Source organism: Polychytrium aggregatum (genome assembly GCF_025602895.1).
Source record: "Polychytrium aggregatum strain JEL109 chromosome Unknown BJ171scaffold_30, whole genome shotgun sequence".
Taxonomy (NCBI): Eukaryota; Fungi; Chytridiomycota; class Chytridiomycetes; order Polychytriales; genus Polychytrium; species Polychytrium aggregatum.
This window is the reverse complement of record NW_026516232.1, coordinates 178,024-195,256: the sequence shown is the minus strand read 5'-3', so window position 1 is coordinate 195,256 and position 17,233 is coordinate 178,024. Positions and strand designations below refer to the sequence as shown.

General features: G+C 59.0%; 6 protein-coding genes across 6 annotated transcripts; 4 read left to right on the top strand and 2 right to left on the bottom strand.

Annotated features, from left to right (window-relative positions):
• Positions 1 to 174: 174 nt before the first annotated feature.
• On the top strand, positions 175 to 975 carry BJ171DRAFT_583955 (protein-tyrosine phosphatase-like protein; the record flags this gene model as incomplete). The annotated part of the gene is made up of 2 exons (XM_053114278.1): positions 175 to 279; positions 406 to 975. 2 exons carry the CDS (start codon positions 175 to 177, stop codon positions 973 to 975), a joined length of 675 nt encoding a protein of 224 aa, XP_052964641.1.
• Positions 976 to 1,399: 424 nt separating this feature from the next.
• Positions 1,400 to 3,842, bottom strand: BJ171DRAFT_177122 (uncharacterized protein). Its single transcript, XM_053106035.1, has 6 exons — positions 3,412 to 3,842; positions 3,038 to 3,077; positions 2,724 to 2,897; positions 2,476 to 2,552; positions 1,909 to 2,286; positions 1,400 to 1,758 (listed from the first exon to the last, which is right to left on the bottom strand). Exons 1-6 carry the CDS (start codon positions 3,726 to 3,728, stop codon positions 1,656 to 1,658), a joined length of 1,089 nt encoding a protein of 362 aa, XP_052964640.1. The 5' UTR covers positions 3,729 to 3,842; the 3' UTR covers positions 1,400 to 1,655.
• Positions 3,843 to 4,109: 267 nt separating this feature from the next.
• Positions 4,110 to 6,345, top strand: BJ171DRAFT_513416 (CRAL-TRIO domain-containing protein). Its single transcript, XM_053111769.1, has 2 exons — positions 4,110 to 4,181; positions 4,895 to 6,345. The coding sequence occupies exons 1-2, from the start codon at positions 4,179 to 4,181 to the stop codon at positions 5,858 to 5,860; spliced, it is 969 nt and encodes a 322-aa protein (XP_052964639.1). The 5' UTR covers positions 4,110 to 4,178; the 3' UTR covers positions 5,861 to 6,345.
• Positions 6,346 to 6,433: 88 nt separating this feature from the next.
• BJ171DRAFT_569569 (aspartic peptidase domain-containing protein) lies at positions 6,434 to 9,342 on the bottom strand. Its single transcript, XM_053113576.1, has 7 exons — positions 9,160 to 9,342; positions 8,763 to 8,940; positions 8,623 to 8,645; positions 8,251 to 8,449; positions 7,988 to 8,126; positions 7,470 to 7,769; positions 6,434 to 7,366 (listed from the first exon to the last, which is right to left on the bottom strand). Exons 1-7 carry the CDS (start codon positions 9,240 to 9,242, stop codon positions 6,855 to 6,857), a joined length of 1,434 nt encoding a protein of 477 aa, XP_052964638.1. The 5' UTR covers positions 9,243 to 9,342; the 3' UTR covers positions 6,434 to 6,854.
• A 1,083-nt stretch (positions 9,343 to 10,425) lies between these two features.
• BJ171DRAFT_177092 (uncharacterized protein) lies at positions 10,426 to 12,222 on the top strand. The gene is made up of 3 exons (XM_053106034.1): positions 10,426 to 11,014; positions 11,151 to 11,809; positions 11,937 to 12,222. The coding sequence occupies exons 1-3, from the start codon at positions 10,706 to 10,708 to the stop codon at positions 11,980 to 11,982; spliced, it is 1,014 nt and encodes a 337-aa protein (XP_052964637.1). The 5' UTR covers positions 10,426 to 10,705; the 3' UTR covers positions 11,983 to 12,222.
• A 1,574-nt stretch (positions 12,223 to 13,796) lies between these two features.
• BJ171DRAFT_444339 (glycoside hydrolase superfamily) lies at positions 13,797 to 15,433 on the top strand. The gene is made up of 4 exons (XM_053108140.1): positions 13,797 to 14,121; positions 14,209 to 14,702; positions 14,834 to 15,047; positions 15,227 to 15,433. The coding sequence occupies exons 1-4, from the start codon at positions 14,034 to 14,036 to the stop codon at positions 15,304 to 15,306; spliced, it is 876 nt and encodes a 291-aa protein (XP_052964636.1). The 5' UTR covers positions 13,797 to 14,033; the 3' UTR covers positions 15,307 to 15,433.
• The last annotated feature ends 1,800 nt before the right edge of the window (positions 15,434 to 17,233 follow it).

Genomic DNA, 17,233 nt, shown 5'->3' with positions numbered 1-17,233 from the left:
GCTTTAGCTGCAGACTCGCCCTCGTCTCAGCTACTGCCCAGCCCCGTTTCGATCGTTCGACTCGCATCCTCGCTCAGCCACCACCACAGCGTCGTCCATCCCACACGACGTAGCCGACCCGCCTCACCCTCAACTGCGCCAGCAATCCATCCTCCCACACAACACCCTGCAAAGATGATGCCCCGTCTGACCTGCAACTTTTCCAACGTCCAGTACAAGAACATGAAGTTCTTGATCATGGACTGCCCCACTGAGCGCAACGCCAACCTGTATCTGCAGGTAAGCCTCTGCTCACGTCGCCGGACTGATCCCCCCGCTGTTTTCCTGCCCGCCGACGCGCCGTGTTGCGTTTTTGGCCTCGGCCATGTGCTGATTGCTCCGCCGTATATTGGCCAATCACTACAGGAGCTTAAAAAGGAAAACGTTACCGACATTGTGCGGCTGTGCGAGCCCACCTACTCCAAGGAAATGTTTGCGTCCAATGACATCGAGGTCACGGACATGTTCATTCCCGACGGCGGCATTCCTTCCGCTCAAACCATCGACACGTTCCTCAACCTGTGCACCAGCAAGTTCGGCGTCCTTGGGGCCGAGAGCGAGCCCGAGGCCGCCATCGCGGTCCACTGCATTGCCGGCCTGGGCCGCGCTCCCATCATGGTCTGCATCGCCCTCGTCGAAGGCGGCATGCCCGCGCTCGATGCTGTCGCCTACATCCGCAAGTGCCGCCGCGGCGCCCTCAACGCGGTGCAGATGGAGTTTATGGTCGACAAGTACCAGCCCCGCTCCAAGTCCCGCGGACGCTTCTTCCAGCTCTTCAAGCGCGGCTCCTCGCCCACCAGCCAGCGCGGATCGAGCCCTGACTCGTCGTCCTCGGGCGCCACCAGCCCCCAGTCGTCCTCGCTTGGCAGCGGCCTGAAGCGCTTCTCGGGCTTCCTCAACCGCAACCCCAGCCTTGTCTCCACCGAGGCCCGCTGAATCCATGGCCCCTGTCTTGCTCGCGGGAAGCACAATCGCCGTCTCTGCCAGTTTTGTCGTCTCCGCAAGCGCGCTGTCTCTCCCGTTGAGTCGATCCGCCAGCTTCCTGGCTGGGTAGACCGAGTCCCCGTTGCCATGCGATTCCTTTGTCATTGTCCAAGCCGCCATGCCGGCTGCTACGCCCAGAACCCATTCCGGCTCGCAACCCCGAATCACACTCTCGCTCACCTCTCAACTTTACTTCCGCCCTGGTCCAAGCATCATTGCACCCAAGGCGTCGCACGACCACCGTGCAGTGTACCGCCATCAATATCGTGTTTCTGCCAATCTATTCTCAATCATTCTTGCCGACCAGCCAAAAGGGCTTGGTTCTCTTTGCTTTTATACTCGCACACATACACAAATACGCCCGATCGTGCCATCGCCAATCTGAATACATGGATCCGTACACTGCCTCTGATATGAATCGATCTCGCCGCGACTGGGGCGATCTTTCGCACGGGGTGCGTCTGTATTTGGTGAATGGGAAAGGGACGGACTCGACTGCATCATGGATTGGGCAGTGCGCTGTTGTACGTGTATGATGTGGGGCAGTCCGTTATGGCGGTTCACTATGGCGGTTCGCCATGACAGGGGGGACATGCCTTCGTGAGGATTGGCTGCGTCCGAGCCACATCGGTCTATGCTTCGTCGTCTTCATAGTACTCTTCGTCGTCGTCATCGTCATCATGATCGTGGTGTGTATCATGGGAGATCTGAATGATCCCGCTTGCAAAGGCATAGCTGCACCGCCGTGACGAGATGCAATCAAACAGCATGAGTACCGGGAGAGACAGCAGGAGGGTGGCGCCATCAACGCAGAGCGCATTCCACGCCGTCATCGATCAGCATCCAAGCCTCGCCGTTGCGCCCTGTGCATTGACATGGTCGTACCCGACAAAGAAGACAATGCCGCCAATCACCATCGCGGTGTTGTAGATCAGCTCCTTGCGCTCCTCCTTGGTCTTCTGGCCGCCATCACCGTGCCACATGTGCGTGACATTGTCCTGGACCTGCCTCCATGCCGAGTACAGAATGGCCTTGGGGTCCTTGATCATCCAAGCCAGCATGGACTCATTGACGGGGCCCTGGCTGATCGGCAGGTTGAGCTTGTCGTTCGCCTCGACATCAAGCTTGGTCTGGATGCGCTTGACAAAGTCGACCAGGGTCGGGAACTCGAACGACAGCATGGTGAAGAGCTGCACGTTGGCGAGCGATGGGTAGGTGTGCAGTGCCAGATGGCCGTAAGCGACTGCATCGAGCGAGGTGGGCCTGGGCGAAGGAGGTATGACGGACGGTGTCAGATCCAAGCACCTCTCAGTCGTCACGATCAGCACAGTCGGCAGAACTGTCGATAGACAGATCGGTGTGATGAACTGGTGGATCGGCTCGCTAGCAGCAAGCCAACGACTTGAGCCTCGTTTGATATCTCACCCCTGCCATCTCTGCCAGTCGCCTCACCTGTCTCCGAAGAAGAAGGGCTTGTCGCCGAGCATTTTGGCAAGCTCCTTGTAGATGTCCCGAGCCTCCAAGTACACCTGCATCGTCAGCCAGATGCGATTCAGTGCTTGATTCTCGTCGGCGCCACATCGATTGGCACAGGTCCTCGATGCCAGAGACCTGGCCTCACCAGGCAAATCTCGGTGGAGAGCCACGATGCAGAAGGGGAGGCGAAAAAGAAGAGTCGAGGACGAAGGAGGCTCTCATACCTCCGGCACCTCCTTGCCGTCGGACTCAATCGTGCGGGTGCCCTTGAGTCGGAAGCGGGCCTTTTCGCGCAGCTGGTTCGGCACATAGTAACGGCTGATGAATCCGAGAGCCTTGGAGAACTTTGGACGAGTGGACTTGACAAAGTTTTCAGACTCGAGCCACCATGTATACAGCTGGCGGTGGGTCCACGATTATGACCGGATCAGCGGGGGCCAGAAGGTAAGAGTCGGGGAGGTCGGATGGGGTACACACGGAGCGAGTCATCAACGATACCGAGTGCAGTGGTGCTGCAAAGCTGGTACGGTGGCCATACCAGGGCGTTGTTGAGATTTTCCTCGATGAGACAAATCAATCTGGTGTTCAATAGATCGAGGCGACAGGCAAGGGCTTGGTGTCAACTAGCGTTTGATTCATGCGATGAGGATGCTGCTATCGAGACTGCAGCTGAGCAAGGACCAGTCGATGCGATTCTCGCAAGTCTCGTGAAGCTGCCATGCAACACTGCGAGAATGCGGATCTGCTTCCAGAGGGAAAGCCTCCGCAGGCCTTCCTGTCCAAGTCCTCCCCACGCCGAGACTGCTGGCCATGCCCCGGTCCCTCGATCGCGAGGTATGAGCGACGCCTGCTGCCCTGTGAAATACTGTGAGATATCTGACCAATGCCTCCAGCTCACTGTGAGATACATACGCTGTCGCCTGGGCGCGCTGCGATTCGGTCAGATGTGTGTCCAGATCGGCTCCATCGCGCTTCTTGAGAAAGGCCAGGATGTTGGAGGTGCCCGCAATGGGCTCGGCGCCGGCCAGGAGCATCGGAAAAGCACCGTTGGGCGAAAGCTGCGGGGTTGAGGACGGCTGGATCTGCCAGTGAGGCGAGCCGCGAGCGCACAGAGTCAGATAGGTGATCAGGGAGAGGCAGAAGGGATCGAGGCTGGGCAGGTTGAAGGCGCTTGGCCAGCTGTAGAGGGTCATGACATCGGGCGGGCTGCTGGACTCGTCGACAGCCATGGCGGGCGGTGTTGTATGCCGTGGGATGGACGGGGGGCAGAAGGTAAGTGGTGCGATGCGATGCGATGCGGTGGGCTGTTGGTATCGGCAAGACGCAGTCCACGATGCAGCTTGAGATGCAGTCCAAGATGCAAATCCGGGATGAGAAGTGTGCCTGACAAAGTCGCAAACGAGAGCAAGCGAGAGCCAGCGACGGCCAGCGAGGGCCGGCCGAGAGCGCAGCGAGAGCACATGGAGGCATTGTCTCCAGCTGGGTGGCTCCCCGCTCTCTCTCTCGCTCGCCCGTCCTCGCCCGCTCTCTGCGCAGCGAGACGGCCCTCGCCGCCGCGCTCGCTTTTCTTCGGGTCTCCTTTTGCGGCACCGCCCACCCGTCCGCTTGCCCCTCATCTTCGACCCCGTCGCCTCCGTTGTCGGCCAGCCCCCGATATCGTTTCTTTCTTCCACGCCATTATGGTGAGTACCGCTCTTCTGCCTGCGATCGCGTCCGTCGCTGCCGTGGGGGCCTCCTGCTGCTGCAAGCAGCTGCGAGCAAGGCTCTGGTCTCGCCTGGCCTGCTCCCCCCACCGTCCTTTGCAGCCCTCGTCTCCCAGCGCCCCGATGCCAAGTCCCAGGCACGAGACGGCCCGCTCCGGGCTGGCTTGCCCGATGGCATCGCAGGTGTCGTCGACATCGCATGCATCGACAGCATCGGCGGCATTGCTGAACCAGATGCGCATCTGCGATCGTCTCGATTCGGCTCGAATCCGGGGTGCTCGACTGGCTGAATTCCTCCTCTCGGTGGATGTGTGTTGCGAGGCTCATAGCCAATAGGCGATGTCCCCTGGGCGGACGGCTATCCGGCTGCATTGGCTCGCCTCGACCAATGTCCAGATCGTCTGCCATCGGAGACCGGCCTTCGTCGGGGCTCTCCAAGCACGTTGCTGCTACTGCTGCTGCTGTGTGCCCCGATGGCTGTCCAGGGTGGCATCAGAATGCTGTCCAGCTTGTCGCTGTGCAAACATGTGTTAACACTGCCGATTCCTCCACCCACCCTGGCGGCTGTTCAATCCGTGGCGGACATCATCTGCCATCCATCGTTCCTCTCTCCCTCCCCACCTTCCTCCCTCCGTATCCATCCTCTGGCTATGGAAACCCCGACTCGATGTTGCATCCCGTCGGCTGTACAGAGTTTTTTCTGGGGAACCTCCGAGCCAGCCGAGCCTGTGGCTGTCGAGCCCTTCGACCCAAGGTCCGAAATGCCAACCAACGGCCGATTGGGCCACCTCACACCCGAGCAGACCGCTGCCCTGGCTCAGTTCAAACAGGAGCTGGCGGCCGAGGGATACTATGACCCCGAGAAGCACGACGACTACATCCTGCTCCGCTTCCTGCGTGCCCGCAAGTTCGATCTGCCGGCCTCCAAGAAAATGTGGATCGATTTCCAGGAGTGGCGCAAGAAGTGGAACGTCGACAACACCGTCACCGACTTTGACTTTCCCGAGTGGGCCATCGTGCAGCAGTACTACCCGCGCTTCTACCACGGCGTCGACAAGTGCGGTCGCCCGATCTACGTCGAGCAGATCGGCCTGCTCGACATCCAGAAGCTCTTCACCATCACAACACAGGAGCGCATGATGCTGAACCACGTCCACGAGTACGAGCGCCTGATCCTGTACCGCCTCCCAGCAAGCTCGATCAAGACCGGCGTCCACCTCGAGCAGTCCTTCACCATCATGGATCTCAAGAACATCTCGCTGTCTCAGTTCTACAACGCCTTCCATCTCGTCCGCGAGGCCTCGACCATCGCCCAGAACTACTACCCCGAGATGCTGGGCAAGATGGTGGTCATCAACGCTCCCATGCTCTTCACCTCGCTGTGGCTCATGGTCAAGCCGCTCCTGGACGAGGTCACTGTCAAGAAGATCTCGATCTTTGGAGGTCCGTCCTCGTATCTCCCCGAGCTCCTCAAGTACATTGACGAAGACCAGCTCCCCGCCTTCATGGGCGGCAAGTGCAACTGCCCCGAGGGCTGCGAGCACTCGGACAAGGGCCCCTGGTCCGACGGCTCTGTCCCGGGGTACCCGGATCCAAAGTTTGAGCGCCTCCGCGATACCTACGGAATCATCCCAAAGAAGGCTCCTGCAACCAACTGATCGCTCCGTTTTGCTGTCTGTGCTTTCTCTGGCGATATGTATATGTGTGTGTTTCCCCCTCCCTCCCTCCCTCCCTCCGTCTCCTCTCCAATCCGAATAGCCTGCGATCGTCCTTCAAGGGCACCACAGAGGAGACGGGGAAACGGGACTGGCAAACATATCCGACTCGCTCTACAGCAACCATGGAAGCTTAAAAAGAAGAAAAGAACCCCCAAAATGAAAAAAGCCTCACCCGTGCATGCAATTTGATTATATATCTGCCTTTCGTTTTCCCGCTTGTCTCCTCCATCAGTTTGTGATTTTGGGAGGAGGGAGGAGCGGATACTGTTGAATAGGGCAATAATGCCATACAGGGGCAATCACTGCCACGATGGCTGTGGTGCAGTGGTGCAGAGAATGTAGTGTGGATCGCGGCCGGTAACCAAGTGAGCGAGTGAGTGAATGAGTATGAGTGAGTGAGTGAGTGAGTGAAAGGGGTGTGATGCCACCCTGATTTTTACATTCTATCGGGTGATTTATTGCTTGAAATCCGAGCCTCGATTCGCAACCAAGACCGGACAGCAACCACACGATCGGTTTGCCCTGGCTCTGTTTTGTTGCACAGGTTTTATCATCGGGTGAAGGTTTGTATTTTTGAATCCATGCTGTTTGAGGAAAGGAGAGGGGAGAACCGGTGCATGGCAGGATTGTCGCCAAGATCATAGGATCAACAAAAAACCATCAAGTGGCGATGCGCTTGGAGAACGATGCATTCAAAACAGTACAAATGAGAATAATGGACAATGGTCTTGACGAATGCGTGTTGAAGTTAAAGGAAGGGAGGGGGGATCAACCGGATCAACCGATCCACGGCATAGACACAAGCACCCAGTCGCGGGACAAGATGGCGGCATCCATGGGCGGTCTTTCTCACCGGCCCTGTCCCTCCAAGATTGTCTCTGCAGATGCAATTAGGGGCTGGGCGCGGTCAGAAATCTAGTGCCAAGAGCCCGTCTTAGAGGAAAAAGGCCGCAACGACAGCGCCGAGCAAGGCACCACCGAGAGAAGCTTGCGAGCCAAGAGCGCCTGACTTGCTGTTGGGGTCTTTGTTGTTGCCGTTGTTGCTGTTGGGCTGAATCGGGGTGGTGGGAAGACCCGGAGGCTGGATGGGAAGCGAGTTGCCGGCGACCGGGGCCAGACCAGAGCGCGCCGAGCCGTGATCGAAAATGGAGTAGTACTGGCGGAGGAAGATATCGCCGAGGATCCAGCCAGGGAGATCGGCGGCAACTTGGAGAGCGAGAATGCAGATCTTGTTGACAGGGTCGTAGGCAATGTACTGCTGGTACGAGACCGGGAAGGGGTTGCCTTGCAGGTAAATGACAATGTCCGGCAGCGTTGGCTTGACGTCCTGGCAGTTGACCACGAAAAGCGACTGTCCCTGGAAGACCTGGGTGGTGATGTTGATACCGAGTCCGGGCTGGATGACGTTGGTGAAGCTGGCCTGGTCGATGACAAGCAGCGACGTTCCTGTCGGACGATCGGGGCACAGAGTTATAGGGTGAGTCACTCAGCCAGCGCGCGCACCAGCCCACCGAGCGGGACAACGATGTCAAGCAGCGCAGAAACCCACCCGTATCCAGGATGCCGACTTGGTTGGTGTTGATGCTTGTCGAGCCAACCTTGATGCTGGTGAGGTTGTGGGCCCAGAAATAGCGCGAGGTGGTGCCAGGGATATAGTCGATCGGGAGCCAGGTGATGCTGCCCTGGAAGCGCTGGGTGTTGTACCCGCCCAGGGTAAACTCGCCGCCGGGGTACTGCACATTGCCCGAGGACGAGCCGTTGAGCCACATGGCAAACATGGGACTCTTGATGGCACCGCGGCGGATCAAGCCCTGGACAACGGTCTCATAGATGTAGTTGGCAGAGCTTGCTATAAGGCGTAAGGCGGTTGCCGTTAGCAGACGTTTGCGATGACAAAGTCGGGCTGAGGATCGCACAGCCGTTCTGCCCATGCATACCGCACAGGCAATCCATGTCGGTTGGCCACCATGTGATCGACGGCACAGTAGCCAAGAAGCTAAAACACTGGCCCCAACGCTCTGTCTGCAGCGTCAGACCCCGATCGTCGGAAACAAGCATCATACTTACTGGTGGCGCGCTCGTTGAAAGCCAAACCGGCGATGCCGTCCATGCCGCCCTGGATCTGCTGCTGGAAAGTCTGATCGACCTGGAAGACATCGCTGAAGATCTGGGCCGTCGATGTGTAGCCGCCGAACTGGACATTGTCCTAGGAACATCAAAGCACTCGGAGTCAACACCAAAAGCTGCGGCCCGAGGTCGTTGCCGCATTTCCCACCCGGGTGACACTCTCACACGAGAACAATGCAGCCCTCAAACACAAGGACGCTTACGTAGACAAGAGTGCCGTTCTCGCTTCCAAGGCCATACAGCTGACCTTCACCCATGTTGGTGACCTGCGCCGTCGAACTCAGCAGAGGGTTGTATGCGGGGCTGCCGCCAGGGTAGATACACGCTCGGCACTGCGAACCGCGGACCCAAAGACGGTTGGATCCGGTATCGAAATCGACAAAGAAGAGTTGGGCGGGAGTTCTGTTGCAGAAAATGATGACGGCGATGAGCACACAGTTTGCCTTCGAGGGCGGCCCGCACACGGACGAGTGAGCGAGAAAGCTGGATGATGAGGAGGCCCACGGCTTGCACCGGATTGGACGACGATGCAATCTGGTCGGGTGGGCTCTGCATTGCACTGCCATGGAACATACCCGATGGCAACAGGGCCGAGATACTGGGCCGGCGAATCAAATCGTGCAGAGGTGAAGCCAGGTTCGGAACGGATCAGTGATCGGCGTAGACAGGGATGAGCCTACTCGGCGCTGGCTGGAGGATGACGATCAGGACTTACGGCACTGTCTCCCAGGTCGACGAGGGCATTGGGCGAAATACTGTCGGTGGCGGCGAAGCTCCTGGAGGCGCTGTAGCTATTCGACCATCTGGTCAGGGCAGCCTGGCTGGCGGCGGCGTACATCTTCAGCACCGACGGGGCGCTATCGGCGCCGGTATAGGTCTTCTGGATCGGGATACTGTTGGAGGGTCAGGGGCAAGCGACGGACAGGATGGATACGGATGCCTGTCAGATGGGATGCGGATCGACAGCTGCGTTCCAAGGGCATCGAGGATGTTCCACGAAGGCCGGCGAATGTGGGCCTGATCAAGACCAAGCCATCTCCTCCGAAACACCTGGGAGGACAACACATCCACAGCCCGAATGATATCCACAACGAGACCCAGACAGCACATACGTCAGGACGGAAGGCGAAGAGTCTGCCGATGCGAGACTGGCGGCCCACGAGAGGGCCAAGGCAGCGCCGAACTGCAGCTTCATGGTTGCTGGTCGGTGCGGAGACGAGGCAGGGGAAGACGGGATGGTCAGATGGCGAGATGGCGAGATGGGATGAATGATCGAAGGGCAGCACCACGCAAGAAAGGCTCGGCGACGGCGACGAAGAGCGGCTGCTTGGCGGGCGGGCGGGTCCGGCTCTGCCGCTGAGGAGGCGACAAGGGGCCAGACGCGCAGACGCGCACACGTGTGCGCCCGTGGTGGCGGTGCCAAGAGAGACACACTCTCTGTGCCTCTGTCCAGCAAGGCGGTGTGCAGGTGGCGGTGTGTCTGTGTCACAGCGAGTGCAGAACGCGCAGCCCCCGTAGAATACTGCTGCGTAGGACACAGCCCTGTGCGCCCGATCTGGCGCGTCTGGCGCACCGGGCGTGTCGGGCGCGTTGCACATCCGCGACAAGTGTCTCTATGTTGTGGCTTGTGCTGTGTGTGTGTGTGTGTGTGGGCTGTGCGGGCGCGTCGCGGGCTGAGTGCGCCCCAGTGTGGCGCAACGCAGACGCGCTTTTGGGCGGATCAGGCGGCAGCCGCGTCCGGCTGGATCCAGATCGAGTGCGGGTCCAGCCACACTCCAGCCAGGATCGAGTGGATCGGCCTGTGCGACCTCGGCTTGTGCGACCTTGCCGATGTTGCCGATGTTGCCAATGTTGCTGACGGAGCCGATGTTGCCGACGGAATCGACAAGTCCTTGGCCTGGACGCTCGACAGAAGGCTGTCTCCAGCCAACCGCCGTCAGGACCCGCGACACGCTGCGATTCGCCAATGCCCCGACCAACATCCAAAACTCTATGCGAAAAAGAAAAGATTGCGCGCCGGTGCCTCGCCCACACCGCGGTCGGATGATCTTGTTGCTGGCCATTTCCGATGGGGCTGGTGATGGCGTTGGGCGTGCGGGCTTGTCGTCGGCGCTGACTCCTTCTTTGGGCATGTCGGTGGATCCATGTCCTGTCTGGCCCATGTCCTGCTCGGCCCATGTCCCCGTCCTGTCCAGGTCTTGTCGAGTACTTTCCGGTTGTCTCTGTCGCCTTTCTCTCCCGCTGCACTCCAAGCCGCTTTCCATTCCGGGCTCGTCTGCTCTCCTCCGCTAATGACCTCCGCAGCACCAGACCAACTCATCCCGAGCCGTCCCGGCCAACTCTAATCGAGGCGGAGCGCCAACCAGCCCGCGCCCTGTACAGCTCTGTACATCAGGTGGGGGTGGCCGAGGCGCCAGTGGGCCGGCTCGCACAAGCAGGCGTCGCCCGAAAAAGAAAAGGCCGGCTGTTGCTCCTTGCACCGAGGTCGCACGGAGCCCTGCAGGACCGTTTAGTGGTCGGGATCATGGTGCAGACCCAGACATATAAAGCCGTTGCGCCGTCGACCCTGTCTCCACACCCGTCACCGACAGAGCCAGCACCGGCCCAAGCCCGACTCCGACTCCGACTCTGACTTCTCGCCCCGCTCGTCTCTCCGCCATGCTGTTCAAGTCTTGCGCCGCCGCCCTGGTTCTCGGCCTCTCCCTGACGACCGGCGCCCTTGCCAAGGGCGACTTCTCCGAGTACATCAGCAACCTGGATCACCGCATCGGCTCCATCTCGGAGCAGCTCTCGTCCGATGCCACCGCGGCCTACACGGCCCACACCGACCTCCTCGAGGACGGCTCCTTCCAGGGATGGGTCAAGCAGGTCAAGGACCACATCGATGGGCAGAGCAGCTTCGGCGCCGCCGATGACAGCGAGAATGCCCATGAGGACAACGTCCAGTCGCTCGTCCAGACTGTCTTTGTAAGTAGTGCGCCGTTGTGGTGCCATCGGTCAGATTGTCGATCAAATTGCAGCGTCTGTCATGTTCCTGTCTGTGCAGCCGCATATGATATTGACGATATTCCCACGACCGCTTGGCGGACTATACGATCCACAGGGCCAAAGCCTCTCTGGCGACGACGCCGACAAGCAGCGCCAGGCTGTCCTCACTGCCGTCCTGCCCACCTCGTTTGATGCTCGCCAGAAGGGCTGGGTCAAGAACATCAAGAACCAGGCCAACTGCGGCAGCTGTGTCGCCTTCTCCACCGCCGAGGTCATCGAGGTTGCCCTGGCCACCACCGGCGTCTCTGCTGATGTCTCCGAGGCCGATCTCTTCTTCTGCCTCGGCGCCTCTGCCGGAGCCTCCTGCGCTACGGGCTGGTACCCTCATGATGCCATCGCCAAGGTTGCTGCCCAGGGCTTTGCCGACGAGTCCTGCTTCCCCTATACCCCGCGAGACACCCCCTGCCGACGCGGATGCGCCCGCCACACCGGCTTCAAGCAGGTCAACTTCCGCTCCATCAACGACATCAAGCAGCACGTCGCTGTTTACGGCTCTGCCATCACCGCTTTCACGGTCTACGACGACTTCCAGCAGTGCTGCCGCAACAACGCCGTCTACCACCAGGCCTCCAACCGTCGCGAGGGTGGCCATGCCGTCTCCATCATCGGTTGGGACGACAGCCGCCGCGCCTGGCTCTGCCGCAACCACTGGACCACCAACTGGGGCACGAACGGCTTCTTCTGGATCGGATACGGCGAGGCCGGCATCAACTCGCTCAGCGAGACTCTGGGACTCATTCCTCCCTCGGGCCCTGCTCCTCCCAAGACCACCGCGCCCGGCCCCAAGCCCACTAAGAAGACCAAGAAGACCAAGAAGGCCAAGAAGACCAAGGCCCACAAGTCTCAGTAAACAGCGAGTGCCTCTCCCCGGTGGACGAGCACCTTGACACCTTCTCTTCATGTCGATTTCTATGCCCTTCCGTGTCATTTTCGCGATTGGCTGTCCCTAAGTGCAGTGATGCAGGGATGTAGTTCCTTCACAAACAATGCCTCCGCTTTGACCATCGGGTGGCGGTCGGTGGCCCCTCTTTCGCCCTCACCGTCGCCGGTGTCACTGGTGTCGGCTGTCGATATCAGACTGTTGGTCAGCGGAGCTCCAAATACAAAATGTCGAGCTTTTACTGAACTTGCACAGCGAGATTGTGTCTGAACTGCGCTGGGTCCCTTTGGCCAGCTGAGTGTGCGAGGCGGTGTGCGATTGCGCCCTCGGTCATTCGTGTACTCGGGGTCGCTGACCACGGGCATCGCACTCTAATGACCAAGGCTGATCTCAGGACCCGTTTGGAGTCTATGCAGTCGCCAGAGCGGCTCCGTTCTTGCTCAACTATGCTTGTGTCGAGTGCTTTCTGCATGTTCGTGATGCGAAAGAACATTCGACGGACCGGCAGTTCCTTGTGGCAGCCAGACCAGACCAGAACAACAAGCCGGACCAGAAAGTCTGTTCTGATTATGATCGACCCCGCAAGAGGCCTGGCCATGGTGGCTGGACATGGCTGTCGCGCTGCGGGCTGTTGTTCCCACCCTCTGCGCCCCTGTCCGTTCTCGGATGACCTTGCGCACACCGCCAGCACCATATCTGCGCTCTTGGCGGTATCTGACCCCACACGCGCATGGTTCCTGGGTCTCCCGGCACCAGCAGACCCGCCGTCCTCGCTGCCAGGGATGCCGCTCCCCCACCATGCGCGACGTCGTGTGATCTGCGCAGCGTGCGCAGGAATGGTCCGTGCCCTCGGGCACTGAACCGCGTCGGTCCTTTCTCATTTTCCGCCTTGCTGGCCGATTGGTCCCTGGTCCCAGTCACAGACTCGTGACCGGCCACAAGGACATGCGTTCGCTGGGGCTCCTCGCGCTTCTTGGAAGCACAGCATTCCTCCGTCGCGGCGCATATGCAAATGTCGACATCCGTGTCGATGTCGAGCAGCGGGTGTGCTCCGATTCAACAGACAGCCGTGCCAGAGAGCAGCGCCGTCTGCCCAGTGCCGCCAACAGAACAACATGCCGTGGGCGACTGTGCCGATCGCTGCCGAGAAAGAAAGAGATGCCCCCCACATGGCCTTCGCGGCAGCACAGACAACCATGGCGCCGCGCTCTGCGACCCGTCGCGGGGTCACGTTCGCGGTCACGCCCGTCTTGTCGAGCCGTCAGGTGGGCCGCGCGTCGTCGTTGCTCCAACGTGCGGGCCTGCCGGGATAAATTCCCTGCTTCGGCGCTGCTGCCTTCTTTCTCCTCCGTCCCGCAATCCCTCTTCCCTCCTCTTCCCTCCTCCTCTCTTCCAAGTCCAGCCGGCAACGATGCTTACCGCCAAGTCTCTCCTCGGCACCCTCCTGCTCTCGGCCGCCGCCCAGGCCGCCTGCACCACCGACGGCTACTTCTGTGCCGCCTCGGGCTCCTCCCCGAGCTACACTGTCTGCGCCGGCGGTGCCTCATACAGCTTCACGTGCTCAGCTGGCACCGTTTGCGTCCAGAACGGATCCTCGGTCTACTGTGGCTTCTCGGTAAGCGGTTCTGCCATCATCGTATGCTGCACGCCTCGGCTGCGATTCCCGAATTGCGCACTGGCTGTCTCCCGACGCCATCGCCCCGACCCAAGATCGCCAGATCCATGCTCCTCTTTCTCAGATTGGCTCACTTTCCTCCCAACGCATTCGATATTCCCCAGACCGGCACCACCACCACCACCACCACCACCACTACTACTACTACCACCACCACTACCACCACCAAGCCGACCACCACCACCACCAAGCCGAGCTCCACTACCACTAAGCCGAGCACCATTGCCAAGTCCACCACCACTACTACTACCACTACCACTCCCGCCAAGACCACCACCACCACCACCACTCCCTCCAAGACCACCACTACCACCGCTACTCCCACTACCACCGGCTCGGCGTACGTCCCCGTCAACCTCCGCAGCAGGATCGGCAAGCTCGTCATGGGCTACTGGGGCAACCAGTCCGGCTACGGAGAGCAGTCCCTCGCCAGCTACTGTGACACCGGTGACTATGATGTCATCTACCTTGGTAAGTCTTGAGCCACAGGCTCTTCCTTTGCCATACGATCGCGCATCGCGATGGAATCCCACGCTGACCCGCTGCTCCCATTTCCAGCCTTCATGTACATCTGGGGCCAGGGACAGGCCCCCCAGGTCGATTTCTATGGAAACCCCAACGGCGCCGTGCCCAGCATTTACCAGCTCCCTCAGGTGGCCGCTGATGTCCAGCACTGCCAGTCCAAGGGTGTCGCCGTCATGATCTCCGTTGGCGGTGCCACCGGCACCTCGTATCTTTCCTCTGCCGCCGATGCCACCGACTTTGCCAACAAGCTGTGGAACCTCTACCTCGGCGGCAACGTCAACGACCCCAGCCGTCCCCTCGGCACCACCGTCCTCGATGGTGTCGACCTCGACATCGAGGATAACGTCCAGCAGTACTACGACGTCTTTGCCACCTCGCTCCGTGCTGCCGGTGCCAGCAAGGGTCTCTATTACCTCACCGGAGCCCCCCAGTGTGTCATGCCTGACGCCGGCCTGAACACTGCCCTCCAGAACGCTGGCAACCAGTTCGACTGGGTCAACGCCCAGTACTACAACAACTACTGCGGCGTAAGTCTCGCTGGCCGGCATGTCCTCCGCTCTGCCCGATCAAAGCCGGCCGTTCTCGTTGCCTATTGACCGCCCTAACCATGTCTCTCTCGTTTTGTGTCTCTGCATCCACCCTCCCCCGCTGACTCCAGGCCAACGCCTACTCAAGCCCTGCCGACATTGCCAACACCCAGGCTTCGTTCTCGTACGCCGCCTGGAACGCCCTCGGCGCCCAGAAGGGCTTCCAGTCCGGCCTCGGTCTCGCTGCCTCCTCCAACGCCGCCAACACCGGCTATGTCTCTCCCTCCACCGTCCAGAGCATCGTCAGCGCCATCCGTGCCAACCCCACCACCTCGCCCAACTTTGGTAAGTCGTCCTTCTTGTCCGCGTGATCTATGCGCGATGCATTCTGGATTCCCCCCTGCTATGGCCATCCGCCGACTGATATCTAAACATGCTTCAACTTGTTCTCTCCATCAAACGCACTCCATTCGGCCGCCACTCGCACCCGCTCTGCCATCATCCTCTCGAACGCACTCAAACAGCCGGTGTTATGTTCTGGTCGTGCGCTCACGCTGCCCAGAACGGCAACTTTGCTGCCTCGATGAGAAGCATCCTCGGATAAAGCCAAATGCCAGCCTTCCCTCCCACTATGATGCCTTTGCCTCCCTCTCCCGCCTTTCTAATGTACAGTGCTATCAGTCTAATACGTCTGTGGCCCTTTGATCCTGTGTCTTCCTGGTGTTGTCCTCGAGCAAAACTCCTTGTTATACGACCAATCCCGAGCAGTACAAATACAATCGACTGTCGTCCTTACAATCTGTCGCCAGGCCGTGTGTTATTTCTCCGATTTAAGGCCCGGAATTGGCTTGTCAAGAACACAGCCGCCCTGTGCGGCCTTGGCAAAGAGCTCGGTTGCTCTGGTCTGGCATTCCGGGTCGTCCGAACTGCTCAGGAACCTTGCCATCACAAAGTGGGTCTCTGGTGCGTCCTGGTATATGGGCTTTGAGCGGTGCAGATATTAGACGTGCGGCCATGAAGGCTGGCCAGGACTATGGGGCAACTTACATATAGGATGTACTTCAAAGCCTGAGGGGTTGATGTCGATGTGAACAAGCCGCTGTAAGGGTTGTTGTAACGACACCAAATGGGATCGACATTCTTGACCCAGACCAAATGCGGCCCGTGTTTGAACCACTTGGATGAAGCTGCCGTTTGGACCAGGCTCCAGCCTCCGTGCTTGATGCAAGTGTCGCCATTCTCGTATGTTAGAGGTTGCACCGCACTTGATTCGACGAATATACCATTTTCCAATTTCCAGGCGACTGTTTTATCATATCCTCTCGCTGTGATGATGCTCTCATCGGCTGATATGGTAAATTCGTGTATACTGCCGGTGTGACCAGAGAGAGATTGCATTGGTGCCCTCTTCTCAACATCCCATACTTTGATTGTGCTGTCAACATCTCGGAATACGGCCAACTTTCCACTTGGAGAAATGCCCACCACTGATGCACCCGAATGAAACAAAGTGATTCTGGTGAGTAATGCGCGAGCACTTGGTCTCTTTGATATCATGAACCTCAATTGGAGCGAGCAAATGTTGTCAACACACTGATGTATACATTACATCGTCCCTTTGGTCTTGGCAATGTGAGCCCGGATTCCCTTTCACCAGTGGCAACATCCCAAATATCGACAGTATCACCATATCCAGACACTATCTTGGTATCATCATCCGTTATTGCGAATGATTGAACTCCGCCGGATGTGGGGGTCAGAGTGTGCCTCAGACTGTAATTATTCGCATCACATATGATGAGCCTGCTCCTTGTCGATGCCACAAAGAACGAGCGGTCGTTCGATAGTCGAGCCGTTTTGAAATTGGCTCCATATGGCAACGAGCCGTAGTATTGGCCGGTGAAAGCATCCCAAACAGAACTATCTCCGTTTTTCCAATCAGAGTCGCTTCCCAATATATACTCTCCTTGTGGGGTCACAATGGCTCCACTGATTATATGAGGACTGGTCATGCCCGTTCGCGATCGGATTCATGCAGCGGCAGACATGGCGGAAGGTGGAGATTGCGCCAGGTGGTGGGAGATGACGAGATCCGCCAGATGACGGGACTGTTAAATGATACTATGAGACGATGGGGCATGTCGGGCTGTGGGAGATGGTAAAGACCGCCGAGTGGGATCGAGAAGCGAACGGATTGCCACGCCAGTGATCGGACGAGCAAGTCCCGCAAGACTCTGGTGCATGTGCTACTGGACAGCCATTGCAAGTCCATTCAGTGTCGATCACGGCGGCGATATCCCACTCCTTCGCAGAGCATCTGCATCATTGCCCACACGCCACGCAGCACGGTCGTGATTGCCGATGTGGAAGCTGTCGGCACCATCGTTGGGTCACAAGCAAGTGTATATTGAATGGCCATACCCTCAGTCCACGCCGGGCCACTGGCTGCTCTGTTGCTGTTGTGCTGTGCCGACACAAGCGACGTATCGACGGTGCGTGGATGTGTCCCGAAACTTGAAGTGTCTGTCTGC

What these genes read in the sequence shown, in the direction of transcription:
- BJ171DRAFT_177122 (XM_053106035.1), bottom strand. Translation starts at nt 3,728, where the DNA reads ATGGCTGTCGACGAGTCCAGCAGCCCGCCCGATGTCATGACCCTCTAC. An exon ending in AAAATCTCAACAACGCCCTG is followed by an intron (nt 2,898 to 3,037) that starts GTATGGCCACCG and finishes ACCCACCGCCAG; the next exon opens with CTGTATACATGGTGGCTCGA. An exon ending in CCCTTCTTCTTCGGAGACAG is followed by an intron (nt 2,287 to 2,475) that starts GTGAGGCGACTG and finishes TCCTTCGCCCAG; the next exon opens with GCCCACCTCGCTCGATGCAG.
- BJ171DRAFT_569569 (XM_053113576.1), bottom strand. Translation starts at nt 9,242, where the DNA reads ATGAAGCTGCAGTTCGGCGCTGCCTTGGCCCTCTCGTGGGCCGCCAGT. An exon ending in TCTTCGCCTTCCGTCCTGAC is followed by an intron (nt 8,941 to 9,159) that starts GTATGTGCTGTC and finishes ACCCTCCAACAG; the next exon opens with TATCCCGATCCAGAAGACCT. An exon ending in CTCGGCCCTGTTGCCATCGG is followed by an intron (nt 8,450 to 8,622) that starts GTATGTTCCATG and finishes TTTCTGCAACAG; the next exon opens with AACTCCCGCCCAACTCTTCT.
- BJ171DRAFT_177092 (XM_053106034.1), top strand. Translation starts at nt 10,706, where the DNA reads ATGCTGTTCAAGTCTTGCGCCGCCGCCCTGGTTCTCGGCCTCTCCCTG. An exon ending in CGCTCGTCCAGACTGTCTTT is followed by an intron (nt 11,015 to 11,150) that starts GTAAGTAGTGCG and finishes TACGATCCACAG; the next exon opens with GGCCAAAGCCTCTCTGGCGA. An exon ending in GGCGAGGCCGGCATCAACTC is followed by an intron (nt 11,810 to 11,936) that starts GCTCAGCGAGAC and finishes AAGGCCCACAAG; the next exon opens with TCTCAGTAAACAGCGAGTGC.
- BJ171DRAFT_444339 (XM_053108140.1), top strand. Translation starts at nt 14,034, where the DNA reads ATGGGCTACTGGGGCAACCAGTCCGGCTACGGAGAGCAGTCCCTCGCC. An exon ending in ACTACAACAACTACTGCGGC is followed by an intron (nt 14,703 to 14,833) that starts GTAAGTCTCGCT and finishes CGCTGACTCCAG; the next exon opens with GCCAACGCCTACTCAAGCCC. An exon ending in CACCACCTCGCCCAACTTTG is followed by an intron (nt 15,048 to 15,226) that starts GTAAGTCGTCCT and finishes GCACTCAAACAG; the next exon opens with CCGGTGTTATGTTCTGGTCG.